At 39.8% G+C, this 24,991-nt stretch overlaps 1 protein-coding gene across 3 annotated transcripts in view; it reads right to left on the bottom strand.

Annotated features, from left to right (window-relative positions):
• The window catches only part of SIMC1 (SUMO interacting motifs containing 1), a 97,794-nt gene that overhangs the window by 26,199 nt on the left and 46,604 nt on the right, over positions 1-24,991 (bottom strand). For 2 of the 3 annotated variants that reach the window (XM_079916863.1, XM_079916861.1), the window contains 6 exons: positions 18,025-19,524; positions 14,158-14,390; positions 13,301-13,370; positions 7,964-8,118; positions 3,137-3,289; positions 1,127-1,255 (listed from right to left, as the gene is read on the bottom strand). In XM_079916863.1, the coding sequence (XP_079772989.1) occupies positions 1,127-1,255; positions 3,137-3,289; positions 7,964-8,118; positions 13,301-13,370; positions 14,158-14,390; positions 18,025-19,524 (2,240 nt within the window). The remainder of the gene's footprint in view (positions 1-1,126; positions 1,256-3,136; positions 3,290-7,963; positions 8,119-13,300; positions 13,371-14,157; positions 14,391-18,024; positions 19,525-24,991) is intronic. The other variant, XM_079916862.1, reaches the window with a different exon arrangement.

Here is a 24,991-nt window from a genome sequence, read left to right as displayed (position 1 = left end):
GCGGCTGGGCCCGTGAGCCATGGCCGCTGGGCCTGCGTGTCCGGAGCCTGTACTCCGCGGCGGGAGAGGCCACAACAGTGAGAGGTCCGCGTACCGCAAAAAAAAAAAAAAAGTCCTGGGTTTAAATCTGGATTCTGAATGTGATTAGCTGTGTAAACTTGGGTTATTTAACTACTTAGAGTATATTTCTCATTTGTTAAACAGTAATAACATTATAAAGTTTTATGAAAACATGAGATAATTAACATGACAATGACTGGCACACTGTAGGGACCCAATAAGTGTTTGTCTTAATCTTAGCAGGATATTTTAATTAAATCTTTATTACAATTCTGTATGGTACGACATTTTCTTCCAATAGAGGAACCAGAACTGTACAAGAATAGTCTTGGCTGCCAACTGGCAGCTTAGGGGATGAGTATGGGAAGCAGACATAGACCTGATGGAGATAATTTCCCCTAAGGGCCACCACCGTACAATGGCTTTCTCATAGTTATCTTCTCTACCAGCAACTGTTCATGAATTCATATTCATTCCAGTTTATTTTTCTTCCTTCAGATTTCTAAAATTACTGGTTCAAAGGAGGAATCACAGACCCTAGCCAAAAGCTCTGTTTCCTTGTCTCTTCCTGATGAAATGCTTTACTAATTAATGCTTAGAGAAACTGAATTCCTTATTCTTAGTATCTCGGCTCATTCTAAAGGTGCAACCCTATTCATTCTTGGGTCACCTCTTTTTCCCCTAATATTGGATATGCCTATCTCATTCATCCATCAAGACTTTAGTGAACAGTTATACCAGGCTCTATGGCTGAGGGTCAGAGAAGATGGTCGTGCCTCACAGCTGAACCTTGAGAGATGAGTAAAGTTATTAGACAGATGGATAAAGTGGGAAAATTTAGGCTCCATTTAAGGTACCCTGCCTCTTCCCAAGAAATTATGCCTTAGCTGCAAATAATAACAACTGGTTGAGAACCTCTTTCTTTCAAAAGGTTAAAGAGACAGGAACTATCCTTCTACCTTTTTTTCCCTAATTTAACTACCATTTGGAATTCTCTTTTGAAATTATGTTCCCAGACCAAAACAAAAGACAAACGAACAACAACAACAAAAAAACTAAGACTCACCTCTGACTCCTCTCAGGAATGTCCAGCACAAACCCAAACATCATTTCAGCAATTTTATTGGAGCTGCATGTGGGGGTCCTATCCACCTCTACGGCTATGGACAGCATCCTCTGCAGCTGGCATACAATCCTGAGTCCAGAACACAGAACACAAATGAGCGGGAGGGTCTGGCAAAGAGCTACCCTACTGGCTGGGATGAGGTCCCCACCAGTGTACTAAAGGATCTTGTAAAGCACACACTAGGGTCAGGGAGAACTACTCAAGCATCAGCATGCTTTTATTAGCAATTTCACCTACCTGAATCCCTTTTGCCAGATCATACTATCTGAACCTCTCAGAACCTGGGGTTGAGCTGTAAAAGCAAGCTGCTTTTAAATTCAAAAAGAGAAACATACAATCTTAAGGGTCTAGAGAACTTTAAGGATCACCTAACTTTAAGGATCACCTAACCTATAACTTCTCTATTTCACAGATGAAGAAACAGGTCCAGAATGACTAACAATTATTTGAATTTCTTTGATAGGAGAAAATACATATTTACCATATAGTCTTCTCCTGTTACTAGTTCCTTTACAATAATCTTTTACTAAGTTCAGTCTCAGAGTTTCAGCTGGTGAAACGTGACCCTCTCTTTCATCAGACCTAACTGTGGGAGACAGCCAGGCTGATGTGGCAGGAGGAATCTGGGCAACCCCTCAGAAGGTGAGCCTGGCCTTGAAGCTAGCCTCTTCTAACATGCACTATTATTTGTGAGGGAAGGAAGGGCTCTGTTTTCAGAAAATCTGTAGCCAGTGACACAATAGGTGGAACAGGGACTTTAGCATCAGATTCTGGTTCAGCAATGACAAGCTGATCAATTTTTGACAAATTACTAAACTGCTCTCAGTCTAAGTTCTCTCATCTCAAAAAAGGAGAAATAATACCACCTATTTCATAAAGTTGTGCTGTTTAAGATATCTGGCAGACAGGCACTCATTCATGGTAAACAGCAGTGCCTACTGTTGTTGTTAAGATCATGATCACTTTTAGGGGGACCCTATTTTATTCTACTAATATCTACTTACAATAAATTTATTACTATTATTATTATTATATTAGCTTTCATTTAAGGAACAGTGTCTGCTTCTCTCTTGGGTCTATATACTGAGTTCTGGGATAACCCTACTTCCCTACTTTAGGACCTTCCCCAATCTGCTCAAGCAAATATTTCATTGTTCCAAAACATTCTCCCTTTAGGTACAAGATTGTCTCCTAAATTAGTGAAAACCCATAGTACTTATATGAAAATCAGGTCAGTGCAACTAGATTATTATATAGCGTTGTGAATTTAGGCACAAATGCTGTATTTGAAATATCAAGTGTGACTGTCATTTTTAACACAATTGACATGGAATAGCAGGTTACTTGTGCAAGGGCAGCTCCAGCCCCCAAATCCTGGCATTTCTCAAAAAATGCCAAGACCACTTTCAATCCCATTAAAGAAATGCCAGGAATCTCTTTCCAGTGTGGTCTGAGGTAATAGGACCTGCCCTGGTCTGAGCCATTGCTGTTATAATCTGTTGGAACCTGCAGGTTGAACTGCTCTTCTTCTTCCAGGACTGGAGGAGAGACCCAGGTCTTTGAGGACAAGAGGCTGCTGGAACACCCACTACGCATGACTCCTCTTCTGTCAGTGGACAAATGAAGTGGTGAGTAGCTGTAACCCTGTATTGTCTCTTGGAATCTAGGAAAGGGAGGGCAATGTCCTCTGGTTTTTGTTCCATTTCGGCTTTGTGAATTTATATTCACTTAGTGAAGTCCTATTCATCTAGGGGGAAAGCATCTGCTTTTGTTTTACCTTTGGAATTAGGAATTTAGCCTTTAGTCAAACTAAGATAGTTTTTAGTAAAAACCAGCCTATGTTATAAGAGCTTGCTAATTTTGGGGAAACTCCTCTTAGGGGGTGGTGCTGTTCTCTAAAACAGTAAATCCCAATAGCCCCAGGAAAGATAACTTCTGCCTGCTCCTTACAGCTGATTGGTGTTCTTTGTGAGGTTAGGTTGGGGAGAAGGGTGGCTACTGCTGGCCTTCAAGATTCCTGTTCCTGGAGAGGTTTGATTCTCCTTTGGGGACTGAGTTAATCTGTCTTCAGTTACTGCTTTGACCAACCACTTGATGACATCCCTGCAATGGAAAAAAGATAAGAAAGAAAAAGTTTAAACTTTTGTCTTACTATATGGTGCTCAGAACTGCAACTTTAACATGGGCTCCTAGACCTCTAGATTTCCCTAAAGGCAACACAGAGGGTCCTTAGGCTACTTTCAATATTTAAAAAGTCTAATGGAAACCCTGCATTTAATTGTAGTAAGGTTACAAAAGGTAAGTAAAACATCAATATTTTTCTTTAAGTTAGAATTATTGAAAGGTATCTCCAAGGTCAAAGAGCACTATCTGTGGCTTCCTGACCAGGAACATTCCTTGACAAAGTGGAAAGTTGCACTGGATGACTTTGTTGGCTTTCTATTATTAGATGTCAGTTATTAATGCTAATAACCAAGGTTTAGAGTATGTGCAGTGGAGTCAAACCTTACACAGGGTGTAGGCTCACAAAGTTAGTAAGGTAAAAACATCTCATATAGTCAAAATTACTTTTGATGATCACTTAGGTAACCCAGGTAAAAATGATGGATTGAATATACACATCTAATTTTGTTCCCTCCTAAAATGCCACTAATACTACAGTAAATAATTTTTTAAAAAGTCCACAAAGAAGGGAAGAAAAGGAGGGCAGATAATAACAGTAAAAATCTGGAAGCTGGAAGGAAAATGAAGTATATTCACAAAACAATATTCTTCAGTAGTGGAAATGAATATGCTACAGTGGATAGGTATGGACAAATCTTAGTACTCTATAATAGTAAGTGAAATATAAAAGTACCAATTGATTACATACAACATGATACTCTTTTATATACAGCTAAAAGGAGCTAAAATAAAAATATATACTTTGCAGGAACACATATAGATGCAATAGAACTATATAAAAAGGAAAGGAACATGATGAACATTCAGGATGCCAATTACTTTGGGTGCAAGAAGGTGCGAAAAGTGGATGATGGGGGATGGATGTAGGTAATTGTCAAGGTCCTAGCCTTTGATTTAAGGGGTTGGGTAAGAGATGCTGATTACAAAATTCAAAGTAACCAATTAACTAAGTAAATAAGGCAAATGTCATGTTTAGATGATGTTTAATCTAAGTCTATGACTTTGGCAATGGGGTAAATTTTAACTGACTTGGCAGAAGTAAGAAAGCTGAATCCTAAGCCAGCAGTAGAGAAGAGCAATCCTATTTAATCCTATTCACCAAAAATTGGAAAAAAAAAAAACCTTCAATAAGTGCTGCAAATGGCAGTATGAGGTTTCCATGAAGTTAGGGTAAAAGCGGGTAAATTAAAATAAATATGACGGCTTGTAATCTGTTTAAGAAACTTTTAGATCTTCTCCCCCAGTGCTGAAGACTACAGGTTAACTTTGTGGAGAGGTAAAACAGAGGGTCTCTGGACTTGGGATACCAGGCACAGCTGGGAGGCAAAGGCATCAAAGCAAAAACAGGGGCTCTAAGTGAACCTATGCATGCTCAGTGCAGAGATCCTTGCCACCTTCCCAGAACTGTCTTCCCAAAACCTGGCATCCTGGTCTTTATCCTTCATGTAGGAAATCTGAAGTCTTTTCTGGAAAACTCATCCAGCCCAAGAGGAAAGACCTAAAGACACTGACGAAGTATTTTCTAAGAAATGGACAGCCAGTTCCACCTACAGGGAAGCTCAGAAATGACAAGTCCTCACCTGTACTCAGAGCTTCCAAGAGCTTTTGAGTCACCCTTAAACGTGGATAGATTACAAAAGTTTACCAGACATCTATGGACATATTCTAACATGAGAGATAAACACCAAAAAGCCAAACCAACCCTCCTTTCTCCTCAAAAAAGCAACTTGGAGAAAACAGACATTATACAGGGAATTAACAAAAACAAAAGCTATCATTAGTATAATCAAAGATATGAAAAGATACGGATCCATGAAAGAAAAAGACAAGAACAGAATACTATTTATTATTTTTAAAAAGGAACATTTAAAGAAAAAGAGCTCTTGGAAATTAAAAACATGATAACAGGAATGAAAATTCTATTTTCCAAGAATGAAGGATATGAAATGGCCCATTGAATGCCCAGCATACTAGATGAACATAGATCTAAAACAAGTATATTGGGCAAAAAGAGGATTCTATAAACAGCCAGAGAAAAAAATCAAGGCACACACAAAGAATCAGCAATCAAAGTAGCTTATGGCTTCTTCACAGCAATTCTGGAAGCTAGAAGACAATGGAAGATTTCCTTTAATATTCTGTAGAAAAGATATTTCTAACCTAAATATCTATACTTACTTATCAATCAACGTGTGGGAAGATAAAGATATTTTCAGACATACAAGATCTCAAAAATTTTACTTCCCACATACCTTTCTAAGAAGCTACTGGAGACTGATCTATCAAAAACATGGGCGTAAACCAAGAAAGAGAAGATATGAAACAGAGATCCAACACTGGAAACAGGTGAAGGGAATTTTCACATTTATGATAAAGACTGGAAAAGAGGACAACCAATACAGATTGAAGGAGGTCAAAACGTTCCACCACAGATCTTCAAGAAGAAGAACTTCATAAGACTAACCCAGTGTGAATAAACATCTTGATGGGATATTTAAACCAAACGGCAGAGAATCTAGGGTTGACTTCTGATATGCACAAACAATACGAGGAAACTAAAAATGAGGCAGTTATTAACTCTAAGGAAAACAAAAAAGTATGAGTGAAAGAAAAAGTAATCACAGTTTAGTACTTGGCTCAACTCTGACTAGCACACATAGTTATAGTGATGGAAACATTGGATATTGATCTAAACAAAATTATGATATAACTCTATTAATGGCATGGGGGCTGGGATGTGTGTGTGTGTGTGTGTGTGTGTGAGAGAGAGAGAGAGAGAGAGAGAGAGAGAGAGAGAGGAGGTAGAGAGGAAAAAGAGCTAACTCCTCTCATCTTTCATGTGGGGAGTTAATAGATAATAGCTAACAATGAAAAATCAACAATTAGCAACACAAGCAGTTTATTTAGCCATAAAGAGGTAAAAATCCAAAGAATCACTTAAATAAAAGAGTTGAAAGTAGTTACCCCTTGGGAAAGGAAAATGTGGGTGAGGGGATCTGGGGACTAGTGTATTTCTTAAATCATGTAGAACTAGATTATTCTTTGTATGCACAGTTAACAAAAGAAAAGAAAATCCCTTAAGGGGTCATATGGAGACTGACTTACCATCACTTTCTTTTTAAAAACTTATCTTTGAGGTATAACATATAAAATAAATTGCACACTGGTTTTTGTTTGATGAAATTTTTTTATTTTAAGAAGGAAATGGAAAATTTTATTTGAGCTAAGCTGAGGATTATAACCCGGGAACAGCCTCTCAGAAAGCTCTGACAACTGTCCCACCCGTTAGAGGTCAAAGCACAGTTATATACTGTTTGATGAGTTTTGATAAATACATGCACATATCCGTGTAACCACAACCTCAATCTAATAGCCCTCTCTTTTTGAATCAAATACAGCTGGTTTCCCCTCCAGCTGGAACTGATTTTTTTCATTGATAAAGCACAAAATAGAGTATGTGGCTTGCATTTAGAGGTTACCAATGCCTATCTTTAAACCCAAGAGTATAGTGTTGGGTATAGTGAGAGGCTCACACAATGAAAGTGAGTGACTTGTCACTGGATTGAGTTGGGTTCATGTCTCCCATCTCCCAATCCAATGCCTAAGCTCACAAAGCAGAATGGTCAGGAGAGTTGCTCTCACTATTTAAATTGTTATTTTTCAATTTTAAACCCAACTATGCTATCCTGTGCTCTCTGTAGTTTCTCTACTTACTGATTTTCTACCCCCTATAATCATTAACATTTAAACTTTACATAAAATGGTACATCTAGGGAAATGGATATAAGCATGCAAACTAAGGGAGAAAAAGCGGACTGTTACTTAGAACATAATGAAACGTCCCCCTTTTCTAATTAAAGGAGTTATAATAGTCAATATCCCACACTGGCCTGTGAAAACTATTCTTAACAAATATGCCAGAACATATGAGAAAGTAAATGTGAGTGAAAAAAAATCTCAATGATGCTCTGAAAAAAGGAATGCTGGTGAGAACCGTTTCCAAAAGAAGCAAAGCTTGTAGTTTCAGGATGAAAATTCTAGCCTGAGATCCCTACCCTATAAACCACATTTCACCCCGTTGGTATAAGGATATGGTAGTTCCCCACTCTGAAGCTTCCAGAAGCTTTGGACCTGATCCTACAAAAAAAGAACACGTGCTTGCTACCTTACTGTACTTTATTGTCAGCCACGTGACCTATTATAATAATAGGCTTTTCAGAAAGTAGTAGTGACAAATGAGATTTATCTTGAGTTACTCAGGGGGATGGAAATAAATTTAGGTTTATAAAAGCTGTGAAAAGTTTTACACAAGTCAAGTTTTCCCCCTGGATCTCACAAGGCCGTCTGAACAATACTGAAATAGACTAAAGGAAGTCTGATGGTCCTCGGGAAAAAACCACACAAGTTATGGCATCTGACACACAGTTGGTACAGAGAGGTTTTCTTCTAGGACTGTTTATAGTTGTAATAACTATCCCTGTTATACTATCTAGCTACTAGAAAATCTCATCCACCTGATGTTCTCAGGACTTGAGTACCTGCCCACTTACAGCCCCTACCTCTTGTCATCCCAGGGCTCAGATGGCTGGTTACCTGACATTGTGGGGTTGCTTGTCACAGGATAGCACAGTGCTTGCAATAGATTGCTGCAGGTGCTGTCGCTGCTTCCTCAGGATCTGTTGGAAATCATCTTCCAGGGTTTGTACTACATAACGTAGAAAAAGGACTCGCCCGGGCAGATTTTGTCCCTGGGGGAGAAAAAATGAGAAGTATTTCCTCTCAATCTCCTGGACGACACTGAGCACTGGGCTCTCATAAATACTAAGTCAAGGGAAGGCCCATGAGTCAACTAGTGTGTATCTAAAAGAGAGGTTTCTGGGAGAGAGCAAGCAGTCTAGGTCATTATAAAAGAGGGCAAATAGGGCAATCCTAGAGCTTGAAAAGTCAGTCTCTTTCTTTCACTGAACCTAACTATCAGTCTCAGGATAAACCCTAAACTGTGGATATCTGAACAGAGACAGAAAAAATGACTATGCCAAGCTACTAGATCAAGCAACCATGATGTCTATCTCACTGCTATACTTCTAGTAAGATGAGCTGATGTATATCCTTACTGTGAAAGCAAGTCTGAGCTGGGTTTCCTGTTACAGGTGAAATGATCCTAACTGTTGAAGCCTAACTGATGCAGGTAAAGAGCATGGGCTTTGGTGGTGCACAGACCTTATTTATTTGTTTGTTTGAAACTCAGCTCCATCCCGTATTTAACTTACCCCGCTGAGTCTCAGTGTCCTTGTGATTTATGTGGTGATAACTCTAACCTTACCAAAGCCAGCGTAAGTGTCTGTCACACAGCAGGCAGGCATGCACAATTCATTGGTTTCCCTTTACTGACAAGGAAGGACTTACTTCTGGCCTTGTGCTATTTGTTTTGTAAATGCCTTATAGTTTCTTTGTCCCTCATTTCCTGCATTATTGTCTTTGATTTTTTCATAGTGAAATGTTTACATTCCTTTCTCATTTCCTTTTGTGTACATTGTATAGCTATTGTCTTTGTGGTTACCATGGGGATTACATTTAACATTCTAAAATTATAATACTTTGAATTTATACCAGCTTAACTTCAATAACACACAAAAACTCTGCTCCTTTACAGCTCTGTTCCCACCCCTTTTAGTTGTTGAAGTCACAATACTATATCTTCATATATTGTGTGCCCCAAAATAAACTAATAATTCTTTTAAATGCATTAATCTTTTAAATTATGTAGAAAACAAAATGTGGAGTTACAATAATACTAGCTTTTAGATTAATACTTTAAAAATGTATTAGTTTCTTAATACATTATAGAAAACCAATGTGGAGTTACAAACCATTGTTACAATAATAGCTTTTATAACTGCCCATGTATTTATCTTTATTTCTTCATACGGCTTCAAGTTACTGTTTAGTTTTCATTTTACCCTGCAGGACTCCCTTTAGCATTTCTTGATGAGCAGGGATAGTAGTAAATGAACTCCCTCAGCTTTTGTTTATCTGGGAATGTCTTTATTTCTCCCTCATTTTTTTTTTTAACAACTTTATTGGAGTATAATTGCTTTACAATGGTGTGTTAGTTTCTGCTGTATAACAAAGTGAATCAGCTATACGTATACTTATATCCTCGTATCACCTCCCTTTTGCGTCTCCCTCCCACCCTCCCTATCCCACCCCTCTAGGTGGACATAAAGCACTGAGCTGATCTCCCTGTGCTATGCAGCTGCTTCCCACTAGCTATGTATTTTACATTTGGTAGTGTATATATGTCTATGCCACTCTCTCACTTCGTCCCAGCTTACCCTTCTCCCTCCCCATGTCCTCAAGTCCATTCTCTACATCTGCGTCTTTATTCCTGTCCTGCCCCTAGGTTCTTCAGAACCATTTTTTTTTTAGATTCCATATATATGTGTTAGCATATGATATTTGTTTTTCTCTTTCTGACTTACTTCACTCTATATGACAGTCTCTAGGTCCATCCACCTCACTACAAATAACTCAATTTCGTTTCTTTCTATGGGTAATATTCCATTGTATATATGTGCCACATCTTTTTTAACCATGCATCCGTCGATGGACACTTAGGTTGCTTCCACGTCCTGGCTATTGTAAATAGACCTGCAATTAACATTGTGGTACATGACTCTTTTTGAATTATGGTTTTGTCAGGGTATATGCCCAGTAGTTTCTCCCTCATTTTTTTTTTTTTTTTTTTGCGGTACGCGGGCCTCTCACTGTTGTGGCCTCTCCCATTGCGGAGCACAGGCTCTGGACGCGCAGGCTCAGTAGCCATGGCTCACGGGACCAGCCGCTCCGCGGCATGTGGGATCTTCCCAGACTGGGGCGCGAACCCGTGTTCCCTGCATCGGCAGGCTGACTCTCAACCACTGCGCCACCAGGGAAGCCCTCTCCCTCATTTTTGAAGGACAGTTTTGCTGGATACAGGAATCTTGGTTGACTTTTATTCTTTAGCACTTTGAATATATCGCCCCACTAACTTCTGGCCTCCAGTTTCTAATGAGAAATCTCTGATAATCTTATTGAGGATCTTGTATTGATGTGTCACTTCTCTCCTGCTGCTCACCCTCATTTTTAAAGGAAAGTTTTGCCAGATATAGTATTCTTGGTTGACAGTTCTTTTCTTTTAGAACTTTGAATACATCATCCCATTGCCTTCTGACCTGCAAGGTTTCGCTGAGAATCTGCTGAGAGTCTTATACAAACTCACTTGTATGTGATAATTCACTTTTTTCTTGCTGCTTTCAAGAAAAAGTCTTTGACCTTTGACAGTTTGATTATAATGTGTCTTGGTGTGGGGTCTCTCTGGTTTATTCTCACTGGAGCTTTCTTGAATTTGTATGCCCACTTCTTTCCTCAGACTTGGAAAGTTTTTGGTTATTATTTCTTCAAATAAGCTCTTTGCCCCTTTCTCTCTTCCGTTTATGGGACTTCTCTAATGTGTATATGGTCCATTTAATGGTGTCCCATAGTCCCTTAGGTGCTCATCAATTTTCTTTATTCTCTTTTCTTTTTGCTCCTCTGTCTCAGTGATTTCAAATGACCTTTCTTCATGTTCACTGATTTTTTTCTCCTGCCTGACCAAGACTGTTGTTGAACTCCTCTAGTGAAGTTTTCAATTCAGTAACTGTATTTTTCAGCTCCAGGATATGTTTGATTATTTTCTACAGTTTTTTAAAATTTAATATTCTCATTTTGTTCATGCATTATTTTCTTGCTTCATTTTGTTGTCTGTGTTCTTTTTTAGCTCCTTGAGCATCTTTAAAATAGTTAAAAAAATTTTTTTGTCAGTATGTTTGTGAGATTTGTGTTTGTTGTGTTTGTTGAGAGATTTGTGTTTCTTTAGGGTTAGTTTCTGGAGCTTTATTTCATTCTTTTGATTGGGCCACATTTCCCTGCCTCTTTGTATGCTTTGTAATCTTCTTTTGAGATTTAAACATTCGAAAAAAACACCTTTCCCAGTCTTTATCCATTGAGTTCATGCATGGCAAGACCTTCACCAATCAGCTTGGCTAAAGGTCCTGAGACCTCTCAGACCTTTACTGGAGATGTGTTTTCTCTGAGCTTGTGTGTGTGCTTTTATCTGCCTTAATTTCCCAAGTGGCTTGCCCCTACTTCTTCTTGAAAGCCCACGGTCTCTTGCTCCCCCAGTACCTGTTTGTGGAACTGCATACTCTCTGCAGCTCTAAAATGCTGCAGTGCTCACATTTCTTTTCAGCCAGAAAACTAAGCCACTGTTCTCAACAGTGCTCTGAGTCAGGTAAGACAGAAACTATTCTCCTAACAAGCCAGAACACTGGACTCAACGTCCACTCTTCTGTTTCCATCCCAAGGGAGGAGCCAAGGTATGGGAGATTTCCTCCTAGTTGCACTGTGCTATGCTAGGTAGAGGGAGGGGCATGGACACACAAAACACCACAAACTTTCCTACTCCTTTCAATGGAGTACCTTCTTGGTTATGCATTGGCCTGAGTACTACAACTTCTCAACTGGTCTCTAGAGTTTTCACAAAGGTATTCTGGTCCATATATTGTTGTTAACTTGGTATCTCCATTGGGGAATAAGGGCCTGGAGCTTCCTCGTCTACCCTCTTGGTGGTGTTTCCCAGATCATGCTTCCTTAAAGCCCTGTATTTTTTTGCTCCAATCTGGAGTGATTGCCCTCTAGGTCTACTATTTGCAGTAATCTCAGGACTTCTCTTCCTTACTCTTCTGGATTAGATCTAGTGATACTGGATCCTGTGTCTCCCCCTTTTTTGATTGTTCCCCTATTCTTTGTATGCATATCTTCAAGTAACCTATGAAATGGGGTGTGTGGATATTTTGTCAAGTTTGTACATGTCTGGAAATGTCTTTATTCTACCCTCACAGTTGACTAATAGTTTGGCTGAGTATAGAGTTCTAAGTTGACAATAATTTGTTCCATCCAAGTGCTTTTGGGTTAGCAGACAGAAAGCTGGCAATTAAATTTAGGGATCCCTAAAGGTCAGAATGCAGACTTTTTTTCTGGAGCACCAACTCTACACTAGCTGCCTTCATTTATGACAGATGGTTCATTCGATTTCTTTTAGACAATGAATCCTCTGATTTTTTGCCTGAAAGGTAGGTAACCTGGCAACTGAGCTTTCTGTACTCAAAAACAGAGATTATCAGTTCCATCTACAAGCTTTCAACAGACTTACAGCTCATATCCTACTTCAACCTTCTTATATATTGTGTTTCTGAGTCCAAAAATTCTCTGCTCTAAAGGGCAGATTTCCTCCCTCTTTGGCTACAGCCCTTCCTCATGTATTCTAGCCTGTAGCTTTCTCAGCCTAGCTTCATCAGTCATCACTCTTATATTTCCTTTAGCTCTTCCAATCTTCATTCAAATCTATTGTCTTTCCCCTTATTTTCAGTGCCATAGGTTTATATATTTCTCTATTCATTTACTGTTATTTTAAATGGAATCTGAAAAAGGAGAGGGATAAGTGAATGTATTCAATCTTGAATTGGAAGACAGCACATACCATTTCAATAGGAATGTTTTGGTCGGGATTGGGGGGAGTAAAAGAAAGGAATAATGGCAAAGACGTTACTACCAGATTTACAGTCACTTTTATTTCTAGTTAAAACTTCCTCTGCAGGGCTTCCCTGGTGGCGCAGTGGTTGAGAGTCTGCCTGCCGATGCAGGGGACACGGGTTCGTGCCCCGGTCTGGGAAGATCCTACATGCCGTGGAGTGGCTGGGCCCGTGAGCCACGGCCACTGAGCCTGCGCGTCCGGAGCCTGTGCTCCGCAACAGGAGAGGCCACAACAGTGAGAGGCCCGCATACCGCAAAAAAAAAAACAAACAAAAAACCTCCTCTGCAAAAGATTTTTGCTTGCAATTGCTATGTTACCTCTTCCTCCATGACATAAGTGAGCAGCTTCCAGTCCCACTCCACTGTCTTGGCATTAGCTGGATGTAGCCTGAAAGTAAAGTGACATCAATTAGAATTCTGGAGAGTTTAGTGGAAGAAGGGATGGGATCTCGAAGATGATAGAAGCAAGAAGCCTCCTCTTATCCTCAGTGCTCTTGCCCATGCTTTGATACAATACCATGTCATCTGAGGGTAGTGGAAGTTCATTTTCTTTGGCTACCCAGTATCCACCTGTCTTTTGGGAAGCATTAGTACCCCAATTTTGCCTTGAAGAAATTATTCTTAGATCTTAAATCTAAGAAATTATTCTTAGCCCACTGGCTTTACCCACTAGGACCCTGGGATGAAGTCTGCAAAGCATGTCAATCTTGATATTCTATTCCTCGGTTCACAATGATTGGCTCAAAGATGGACTCAGGTCTTATGTTATGCCAATTAAAACCTATAAGACTCAATTTCAGAACTCTGTATGATTATAAAGGAAGTGGACCCTCTCTTGTACTAAGAATGTTGTAAAAGCTAGAGGCTGAGAAGGTTACCATGTGAAGCCTAGAAACAGCAACGTAGAGCTGAAAAATGGATCCTGGTAACCATTTCTGAACTGAATTAAGTCACATCTTATTCCTAGGTTTCTAGTAACACGAGTCATTAAATTCTCTTTTACCAGCTGTTAAAGCCAGTTTGGATTGAGTTTCCTGTCACTTGCAATACAAATAATACTAATATACTAAGTCACCCTAATGGTTAGATGGTTAGATGAATAAATCTTAGGCAAGAGAAAGTTGTGCCCTGAGTCCAGGTTCCCCAGAAGATTCGCCAAAAGCTAAGGTTCATACTGTTGAATTTTCATGAGAAGCATGTAGGCCTCCTTTAGAACATCCACAGTCTCAGAGCCACTGAGCAGGATTTTCTGGATGATGTGAGCCACAATTTCTCTGGGTGGGTAATGCTGGGGTGACACAAAGTCCATCAAAAACTGCACAGTCCCCAGGGGAAAGTTTTCTTCAATGGTGTTTGCTACCATCCTTAGTCTTCGATGAGGGATAGGTTCTAATTTTTGACCCTTGTTCTGCAGAGATAAAAAGAAATAAATTAGGATGGGTTTCTATAGACATAAAAGCTAGAGGTTCTGGAACAAGTTGAAGACAGAGAAGTTTTCCATGCATTTTAAATATTCATAATTTAAAAAACTGAGACTGGAAAGCCTTATCTAAAAAACTTCTAATGACATGGTAAAATACTTATATTAAGTTAACAAATAAGAATACAAAGTTCTACATGTAACATGATTTCATCTGTGTTAAAATATAGCATTAGAAAGGAAAGTACAAAAGATTTAAGAGCTAGCCTAAGTTGATTTTGGAATAAGGGTGATAAGATATTTAGGGGTAGCTATGATACTATATCAGATACTGAAACAAAGAGATGAATAAAGATGCTTTAAATATCTTTTATTGTTAGAAGAAGAATTCCATTTTGTTGGTCTTTTTTGAGTCAACAGTAAATATTAAGTTGCTTCACCGCCCCCCCCCAACCCCCAAACAGTATGTATATAAAGAATGAAAGAGAATGTATGAAAAGTGGTTTTCTATTATCTGGGTGGTGAAATGATGGATGATTTTTCCTCTATATGTTCTTTTGTAGTTTTCAATTTTTCTGTAATAGACACATCATCAAAAGAAAAACAAACATTAAAAAGTCTGATATAATAACAACAATAATTATAAGTTTAACATTCAACTTATCCTCACTTAATTCTCTCAACAACTGTAAGAAATATATGTTATTATTATTCCTATTTTATAGATAAGGAAACTGAGATTTAGAGTGAGAATTTGTCATGCAATAGATGGCAGAAGCTGGTTTCATACAGCGGTATAACTCCACAGCTACCATCTAAACTCAAACTCTCTATAAACAACAAAACCAACAATAATAAATATATTATTGTTAAAACCCCCAATTATTAAAAAATTTAAAGTGTCTACACATAAAAAGGCAACCAGGAAGGAAATACACCCAATTATTAACATTAATAAATGCTGACTGATAGCATCATGGGTAATTATTTCTTAAGCAAGCATTATTTTTAAAATCTGAGAATAAGTATTAATTTTAAAACATAAGCCAAACAAAGTTTGATAGTTTATGTATAACAGAAAAACAGTGATGGCTGGAATTGCCCTTCTGGGGAGAGGGCAGTTAGCTTTCTTATGTCTCAGGCCACCTGAGGGTAACCCCTGATCTCACTGATAACTCAGAGGAGTTAAGGCTAATGGCTGGTTAGCGGCAGCATGGACACTGGTTAAGAAGTTCTTGGAAGAATTTACTGTATAGCACAGGGAATTATATTCAATATCCTGTAAAAACCTATAATGGAATGTAACCTGAAAAAAATAACAGAATCACTTTGTTGTTTACCTGAAACTAACATAATATTGTAAATCAACTATATTTTAATAATAGTTATATATTATTAAATATATATTTAATATAATAAATATATTATATTTATTGGCTATAAATGGCTATAATAAGTATTATTATAGCCATCCTAGTCGATACAAAGTGGTATCCCATTGTGATTCTGATTTGCAGTTCCCTAATGACTAATGATACAGAAAATCTTTTGAGAAATGTCTATTCAAATCCTTTGCCCATTACTAATATAATACTGTAAATCAACTATACTTCAATAAAAAAAATAATGTACTGACCAAAACCCCCAATGAATTAGAATAGAATAGAAAATAAAGTGCATCACACTAAAAACAAGTTCTGGGGGGAGAATGACTTAGTGAAGAAGTACTTATAAAAAGCCCAAAAGTAATCAAAAGAGACAGAAAATATTTACAGATGTATTCTAGATGGCTGAGATTCTTTGAGAAGTTAAGAAATAAAGATGAAGAAGAAAAAGCCACTCTGTGTAGCCTAATTGCCACCTTGTAATCTGAGCTATGTGTACACATAAGGTGGACCTGTATCTACTGATGGCTTCTTTGGTTGTGTAGCACCTACAAAGGACTACAGCCTTGACTAGGTAAAAAACTTTCTCAAGTCCTCCAGGTGCTCAATAATGGAATGATGTATCGCCAATCAGAGGCAAACTCATAGGAAAAAAGAGAACAAGCTAGTGTTGGGGAAAGTCATTCAGAAGGAGGAAACATAAAGCCTACTAGAAGGTAGAACAATTAAAACGAGAGAAAAAAATTCACTCTCTAAGGGCAAATCAATGTGAATGCCTGACACCCACTAAGCTGGATTACGGATTGCTCCAACAGGAGAAGCACCTTTTGAATTCTTGAACAACTTCAAGCCAGTCTTCTTCATGTTGGGAATGTGGTTAGGTATAATGAAAAAAAGCTTCATGTTATGGGACTTAGCCACAATTTTTTTTTCTTACACATCTAGTTTAGTTCTTACAGATCAATGAAGACTAATGGGAAGTAGCATTTCCGTTAAAGTCTTAAAATTGAGCTGGAGAGGGTGTTGAGAAAAGGGAACCCTCCTACACTGTTGGTAGGAATGTAAACTGGTGCTGCCACTATGGAAAACAGTATGGAGGTTCCTCAAAAAACTAAAAATAGAGCTACCATATGTCCAGCAATCCCACTCCTGGGCATATATCTGGAAAAAGACGAAAACTCTAATTTAAAAAGATACAGGCACTCCAATGTTCATAGTAGCACTATGTACAATAGCCAAGACATGGAAACAACCCAAGTGCCCATCAACAGATGATTGGTTTAAGAAGATGTGGTACACACACACACAAACACACACACAGTGGAATATTACTCGGCCATAAAAAAGAATGAAATAATGCCATTTGCAGCAACATGGATGGACCTAGAGAATATCATACTAAGTGAAGTAAGTCAGACAGAGAAAGACAGATATTATATAATATCACTTATATGTGGAATCCAAAAAAATAATACCAATGAATCTATCTACAAAACAGAAACAGACTTGCAGATATAGAAAACAAACTTATGGGTACCAAAGGGGAAAGGGAGGTGGGGAAGGACAAGTTAGAAGTATGGGATTAACAGACACAAACTGCTATACATAAAATAGATCAGCAACAAGGATCTATTGTCTAGCACAGGGAACAATATTCTGTATCTTGTAATGATGTGTAATGGAAAATAATCTGAACAAATATATAACTGAATCACTTTGCTGTATACCTGAAACTAAAACAATATTGTAAATCAACTTCAATAAAAAAAATCTTAAAATTGAATTTCCTTCCCCCAAGTTAGAGAGTAACAATTTTGAAGGTACCAAAGTGTCATGAGTATTATTATCTCTGTAATATGGAAGCTGTAATGAGGGCATCAGGAATTGAGGAAGGAAAGGCAGAGGAATTGAGAAGTATTTGATGAAGGCCTATGATGAGCCAGACACTCCAACAGGCACTTTACATATTATCTCCTTTAATGATACTGTGAAGTATGTTCTTATCTCCATTTTATAGATAGGTGAAGTGACTTCTTCAGTGCCAGATTTTAAGTGTGGGGCTGAATTTGTACCCAGATCTGATTCTACACTGAATGGTTCCACAGTGGGAGAAAGATAAAAATGTCTTAACTCAGCTGGGCCTGTCCTCTCATGCATGGACTCCTTGTAGCATACTAACGTCATGCTAGGCCTATACAAAGGACACCTGATCCCCAGGGGAAGACATGTTATCTCACCTCTCTTGTGTCTTTATCTGGTATTAGTGTCTGGAAGAAGAGGTGATGCACCGGAGGTCGTAAGAAGTACTTCAGTCTATGCAGGCATGGTCTGTTGTACAACCCACCTTGTGGTGTTCGTGCTTGCACCTGGGCAGATCTGGGGTTGACAGGCTCTGACAGTGATATCTCTTTTCTGGCTGGAGTTTCTGTGACAGAGAGCCAAGGAACTTTCTCTAAGGAAGTTTCAGACTGTGGGTTGGGAGAGCAGCTTGGAGAGGATGGAGCTGAGACATCCATAGGGGTGTCATAGTTCTGTACATCATTTTGCGGAGAGTCAGGCCTGAGTTTTGGTAAATGAGGCAAGTCTCTAAGTGTGTGTGGCATGTCTTCTGGCAAGCATGACATGTCCCCAGGTGAATGTAGCACATCTCCTGATAAGTGTGGGATTTCTCCAGGTGAATGTGGTACACTTCCTGGTGACGGTGGCGTGTCTCTTGGTGACTGTGGTACATTGGCTGGTGACTGTGACACATCTGCTGGTGACTGTAGGACATCAGCTGGTGACTGTGGCACATCTCTTAGTGACTGGGGCATGTCTCCTGATGATTGTGGCATGTCTCCTGATGATTGTAGCATATCTCCTGGTGACTGTGGCATGTCTTTCAGGTGTGCCACATCTTGTGGATACGTTATGTTTTGAGGTGGGCCTGGTACATCTTGAGGTAGGCCCAGTGAGTCTTGAGGTGGGCTTTGTGAGTGTTGAAGTTGCCATGATGAGTCTTGAGGTGGACTTGGCATATTCTGCTGAGCGCATGCCACATTCTGAGGGCATGGCACATCTTGAGGAGGGCATGGCCCTTCTTGAGGTGGGGGAGGCAAAGTTTGTAGTTGGCACTGCATGGTTTGTGATGGGCATGACAAGGCTCGTGGTGGGCATGAGGAGGCTCGTGGTGGACATGGTGAGGCTCGCAGTGGGCATGGCAAGGCTCTCAGTGGGCATGGCAAGGCTTGTGGAGGGCAAGGCACATCTTGCTGTGGGCATGGCAAGGGTGCCCTTTGATTGCTACGGCTACCATTATTGCTTGTTGCAGGGAGGGAGTGAATATCTGAAGATAGCTGTAGGCTTGCCAAGAAGCCGAGGTCACCTTTGAATATGGCTGAGCTACAATTTGGCTCTCCTGGATAAACAGAGCCCCCACTGATGGACACAGGGGGCTGGGGACCTTCAAATGCAGTTTCTTCCAAAAGGTCCAAATCCACAGGATCACTGTTAATGATTCTCCGTGCTGCAGGCCGAGAGCTTCTGTCTACCCGCCCTTCCATCACCTCTTTGCTGGAGAGGCTGGCACATGCTTGAAGACTGGCTGGCTCTTTCTGGGAAGGAGCAACGGGTTCTAGAGTCAAGTCAAGAGTGGCAATAGGTCTATTTTCTTCCTCAGATCCTGTTAGGTCAATCACACAGAGTCCATTGCGATCCTTTGCCCTTGGTCTGGTTTCTCTAGTTAAGTCAATGAAGTCCTGTTGAAGGATTGTGAGAAGATAAGAGGTCAAGTAGGGGTCTTAGCTTTATCTAAGAGGACTTAAAGCTTAGCTTTTAATGATAAAACTATTTTACTTTTTCACTTCACTGACAATTTATATATCTTTTTTTTTTTTTTGCGGTATGCGGGCCTCTCACTGTTGTGGCCTCTCCCGTTGCAGAGCACAGGCTCCGGACGCGCAGGCTCAGCGGCCATGGCTCACGGGCCCAGCCGCTCCGTGGCATGTGGGATCTTCCCGGACTGGGGCACGAACCTGTGTCCCCTGCATCAGCAGGCGGACTCTCAACCACTGCGCCACCAGGGAAGCCCCTATATATCTTATATAACGTAAGTGTTAGTTTATTTCTTTTGGCCAAAATTTTCCTCTGTCAAAGCTGCCAATTTCTATACCTTCTTAAATTATCCAAATGCCACAAGCACATAACAGAGGACACAGGGGGAAATGTATTATGATCCAAGGTGGACAGGGGAGTAGTAGAGAAGATTTCAACCTTAAGTCAAAGTAAAAAGCAAACTTTGTTTGGAAAAGCAAATACACAGGATAACCTACAACAGAAGCTAAAGAAGGGAAACTAATACGAGAATCTACTTTGTGCTAAGAATGTGTTGAGTGCTTTCACACATCTTTAATTTTCACAATGACCCTGTCAGGAAGGCATTATCATCTCCATTATACAGATGGGGAAACTAGAGTTCAGAGGGGTTAGGTTATTTACCTACGGATTATACAGTTATGTAGCAGAGACAGACATTCAAACCCAGGCCTGTTTCCTTCTTTCCCTGTTAGGGCCTAGGAATGTACAACTTCATTCAATGTATAGTCAGCCTATAGTCAGATATGGAGAATAATACACTAAGGGTTATAAAACTAACCATTCTAAGTGTGAGCCTAAATTAATTACAAAAAACCTCCTATATTCACCCCCATTCCTTGGCAAAATGATTAGGCAGTTCACAAAGCCTGATGATGCCAGCCAGAGGTACTGTAAACAACTTCTGTGTCATGACCCAGGAAAAATATTGCTCTGCCTTCCAGGTGTCTCCTCACTTGGTTGGGTACCATTGCCACTGCTATGTCGGGTACTAATTGCTGGGCTAGCAATGATCTTGCTGCTACTACAGCTACCGTGCTATTTCTTTTAATAGATGTGATGGTCACCACTGTCAACGGCACCAAAGCAGGACACAGGATCCTGGGTGGGTCAAGTGAGAAGCTGGAATGCACCTCATCTTGGAATAGGGATTGCTTGGTGAAACCTGATGCCTCATTCCTAAGAAGCAGCCATATAGTATCACTGCCTCTCTACTGCTAGCTGAACTCAACATAAATAGCTGCAAAGGTCTGAATTCAACTCCTATTCCATCACCAACTCCTAAAATGCAACATTACCATGTCTCTCTCACTTAAAACCCACCATATGAGCTACAGGATAAAGGGCAAATGCTTTAGTAAAGACTCATAAAGCCCTTCATAATTCAGCCTCTTCGTGATTACTCTCCTCCTCGTGTGCGCAAATCACACAGAACTACTTCAGATCCCCAAATGTGCCATGCTTTCTCAAGTATTTCTATCTTTATGTTTGCTTATGTTCTTTCTTTTGTCTGGAGTGATTATTATCCCTTTGATTGTTTGGAAGTTTCTTGTCTTTCAAGACTCAGCACAGATATCACTGTGTGCGAAAATTCTTCCAGATCACTTCTTGTCCCAAGTTAAATTATTAGTTTTCTCCCTTATATCCCCAATTCATCTGTACAAACCAAAAAGGTTTATCCCAAAGAATTTGATGTTTTTAAATGATATTGAAAATGGAAATAATTTTTTGTCATTTTCCAATTATTCATTGCTAGTATATAGAAATGCTGTTGATTTATGTATGTATATTATCCCTGTATCCTCTGACCTTGCTAAATTCACTTACTAGTTCAGGTAACTTTTTTTGTAGATTCCTTAGTGTTTTCCATATAAGAAATCATGTCTGCAAATAGAGGAGTTTTACTTCTTCCTTTTCAATCTGCATGCCTTTTATTTCTTTTTCTTAACTATTACAATGGCTAAAGCATCTAGTATAATTCTCAGCAGAAGTGCTGAAAGCAGACATCTGAGACTTTCATCATTAAGTATAACGTTAGCTGTGTTGTCTTCATAGATGCCCCATATCATGTTGAGAAAGTTCCCTTCTTCTCATTGTTTTCTCAGAGTTTAAAAAAATTTATTTATTTATTTATTTAGGCTGCACTGGGTCTTAGTTGCAACACACAGGATCTTTGTTGTGGCATGTTTAGTTGTGGCTTCTTAGTTGCAGCATGCATGTGGGATCTAGTTCCCTGACCAGGGATCGAACCCGGGCCCCCTGCATTGGGAGCATGGAGTTTTACCCACTGGACCACCAGGGAAGTCCCGTTTTCTGAGAGTTTTAATTGGAAATGGTTGTTAAATTTAGTCAAATGATTTTTCTGCACCTGTTGAGATATTTTATGATTTTCCTTTGTACTATTAATATCAAAAATTATATTAATTGATTTTCTAATGTTAAATTAATCCTACGGAAAACTCCACTGGTTATGATGTATTATTTTTTTCTATATTGTTTTAATATATCAATATTTTGTTAAGAATTTTTGCATATTTATGAGGGATATTAGTTTACAGTTTTCTATTCTTGTAATTTCTTTTACTGGTTTTGCTATCAGAATAAAATTGGCCTCATAAAATGATTGGGAGCTATTCCCACCCCCTCTATTTAGGTTGTGTTGGATTGGTACCATATCTTTCTTCAATGTTTATAGAAATCACCAGTGAAGCTATCTGGGCCTGAAATTTGCTTTGTAGTTAAAATTTAGTAGACATAAGGCTATTTACATTTTCTACTTCTTGTGTTAGTTCTGTGACTTATGGATTTTGTTATTAAAATTATTAGCATAAAGTTGTTCACAACAGTCCTTTATTATCTTTCTAATTCTATATTCTGTATAGATTTATCCCCAATTTTCTTTTTTTATTCCCAGTATTGGTAATTTGTATCCTTTGCATTTTCTCCCCTGAACAGCCTAGCTAGAAGTTTATCAATTTGACTGATCTTTCCAAAGGACCAGATTTTTCATCCATTCCCTTTATTTCTATTGTTATCATTATTATTTCCTTCCTTCTATTTACTGTGGATTTAATTTGCCCTTCTTTTTCTAGCTTCTTAATGTGGAAGCTGATACCTTGATTTTCAAAATCTTTCTTTTCTAACATTAGCATTTAAAGCTAAAAATTTCCCCGTAAGTACTGCTTTAGCTTCATCCCACATTTTTTTTTTTTTTTTTTTTTTGCGGTATGCAAGTCTCTCACTGTTGTGGCCTCTCCCGTTGCAGAGCACAGGCTCCGGACGTGCAGGCTCAGTGGCCATGGCTCACGGGCCCAGTCGCTCCGCGGTATGTGGGATCTTCCCAGACCGGGGCACGAACCCGTGTCCCCTGCATCGGCAGGCGGACTCTCAACCACTGCGCCACCAGAGAAGCCCCATCCCACAATTTTTAATACACAGTCACTTTATTATCATGTAGTTCAAGCTTACCTTCACCATAGTCAGAAAACAAACCCTGTAAGATTTCAATCTTTTGAAATACACTGAGACTTATTTTATGTCCTAACACATGGCCTACTTGCTGAATGTTCCTTGTACACTTGAAAAAAATGTGCATTCTGCAGTTGTTGGATATAAATGCCAATTAGGTCATGGCTGCTGATAGTAGCTTTTGGATCTTTGATTTTCTTCACCTTTGAGGGGATGCAGTTGTGCTATCAAGTACTGACAGAAGTGTATTAAAGTGTCCAGGGGAGAGACCTTCAAGATGGCGGAGGAGTAAGATGTGGAGCTCATCTTCCTCCCCATAAATACATCAGAAATACATCTAGATATGGAACAACTCATACAGAACACCTACTGAACGCTAGCAGAAGACCTCAGACCTCCCAAGAGGCAAGAAACTCCCCACGTACCTGGGTAGGGCAAAAGAAAAAAGAAAAAACAGAGACAAAAGAATAGGGACGGGACCTGCACCTCTGGGAGGGAGCTGTGAAGGAGGAAAAGTTTCCACATACTAGGAAGCCCCCTCACTGGTGGAGATGGGGGGTGGGTGGGTGGGGGAGCTTCGGAGCCAGAAGAGAGCGCAGCAACAGGGGTGCAGAGGGCAAAGTGGAGAGATTTCCGCACGGAGGATCACTGCCGACCAGCACTCACCAGCCTGAGAGGCTTGTCTGCTCACCTGCCAGGACGGGTGGGACTGGGAGCAGAGGCTCCGGCATAGGAGGTCAGATCCCAGGGAGAGGACTGGGGTTGGCTGCATGAACACAGGCTGAAGGGGTCTAGTGTGCCACAGCTAGCAGGGAGGGAGTCTGGGAAAAAGTCTGGAACTGCCTAAGAGGCAAGAGACCATTGTTTCAGGGTGCACGAGGAGAGGGGATTCAGAGCACCACCTAAACAAGTTCCAGAGATAGGCGCGAGCTGCGGCTATCAGGGTGGACACCAGAGATGGTTATGAAATGCTAAGGTGGCTACTGCAGCCACCAAGAAGCCTGTGTGCAAGCACAGGTCATTATCCACACCTCCCCTGCAGGGAGCCTGTGCAACCCGCCACTGCCAGGGTCCTGTGATCCAGGGACAACTTCCCCGGGAGAACACACGGCAAGCCTCAGGCTGTTGCAACATCATGCCAACCTCTGCCGCCACAGGCTCGCCCCGCATTCAGTACCCCTCCCTCCCCCGGGACTGAGTGAGCCAGAGGCCCCTAATCAGCTGCTCCTTTATCCTGTCTGGGTGGGAACAGATGCCCTCAGGCGACCTATACGCAGAGGTGGGGCCAGTTCCAAAGCTGAACCCCAGCAGCTGTTCGAACAAAGAAGAGAAAGGGAAATCTCTCCCAGCAGCCTCAGGAGCAGGGTATTAAATCTCCACAATCAACATGATGTACCCTGCATCTCTGGACTACCTGAATAGACAACGGATCACCCAAAATTGAGGTGGTGGACTTTGGAAGCAACTGTAGACTCAGGGTTTGCTTTCTGCATCTAATTTGTTTCTGGTTTTATGTTTATCTTAGTTTAGTATTTAGAGTTTATTATCATTAGTAGATTTGTTTATTGGTTTGGTTGCTCTCTTCCTTTTTATATATATGTATATATATATATATATATTTTTTTTTTCTCTTTTCATGAGTGTGTATGTGTATGCTTCTTTGTGTGATTTTGTCTGTATAGATTTGCTTTTACCATTTGTCCTAGGGTTCTGTCTGTCGGTTTTCTTTTTTTTTTTTAGTATAGTTTTTAGTGCTTGTTGTCATTGGTGGATTTGTTTTTTGGTTTGGCTGCTCTCTTCTTTATTTCTTTCTTTTTTTATTACTTTTTAATATTTTTATTTTTAATACTTATTTTTTATTTCAATAACTTTATTTTATTTTAT

This window comes from Stenella coeruleoalba (assembly GCF_951394435.1).
Source record: "Stenella coeruleoalba genome assembly, chromosome: 3".
NCBI classification, from domain to species: domain Eukaryota; kingdom Metazoa; phylum Chordata; class Mammalia; order Artiodactyla; family Delphinidae; genus Stenella; species Stenella coeruleoalba.
This window is presented reverse-complemented; position numbering and strand designations above follow the sequence as displayed.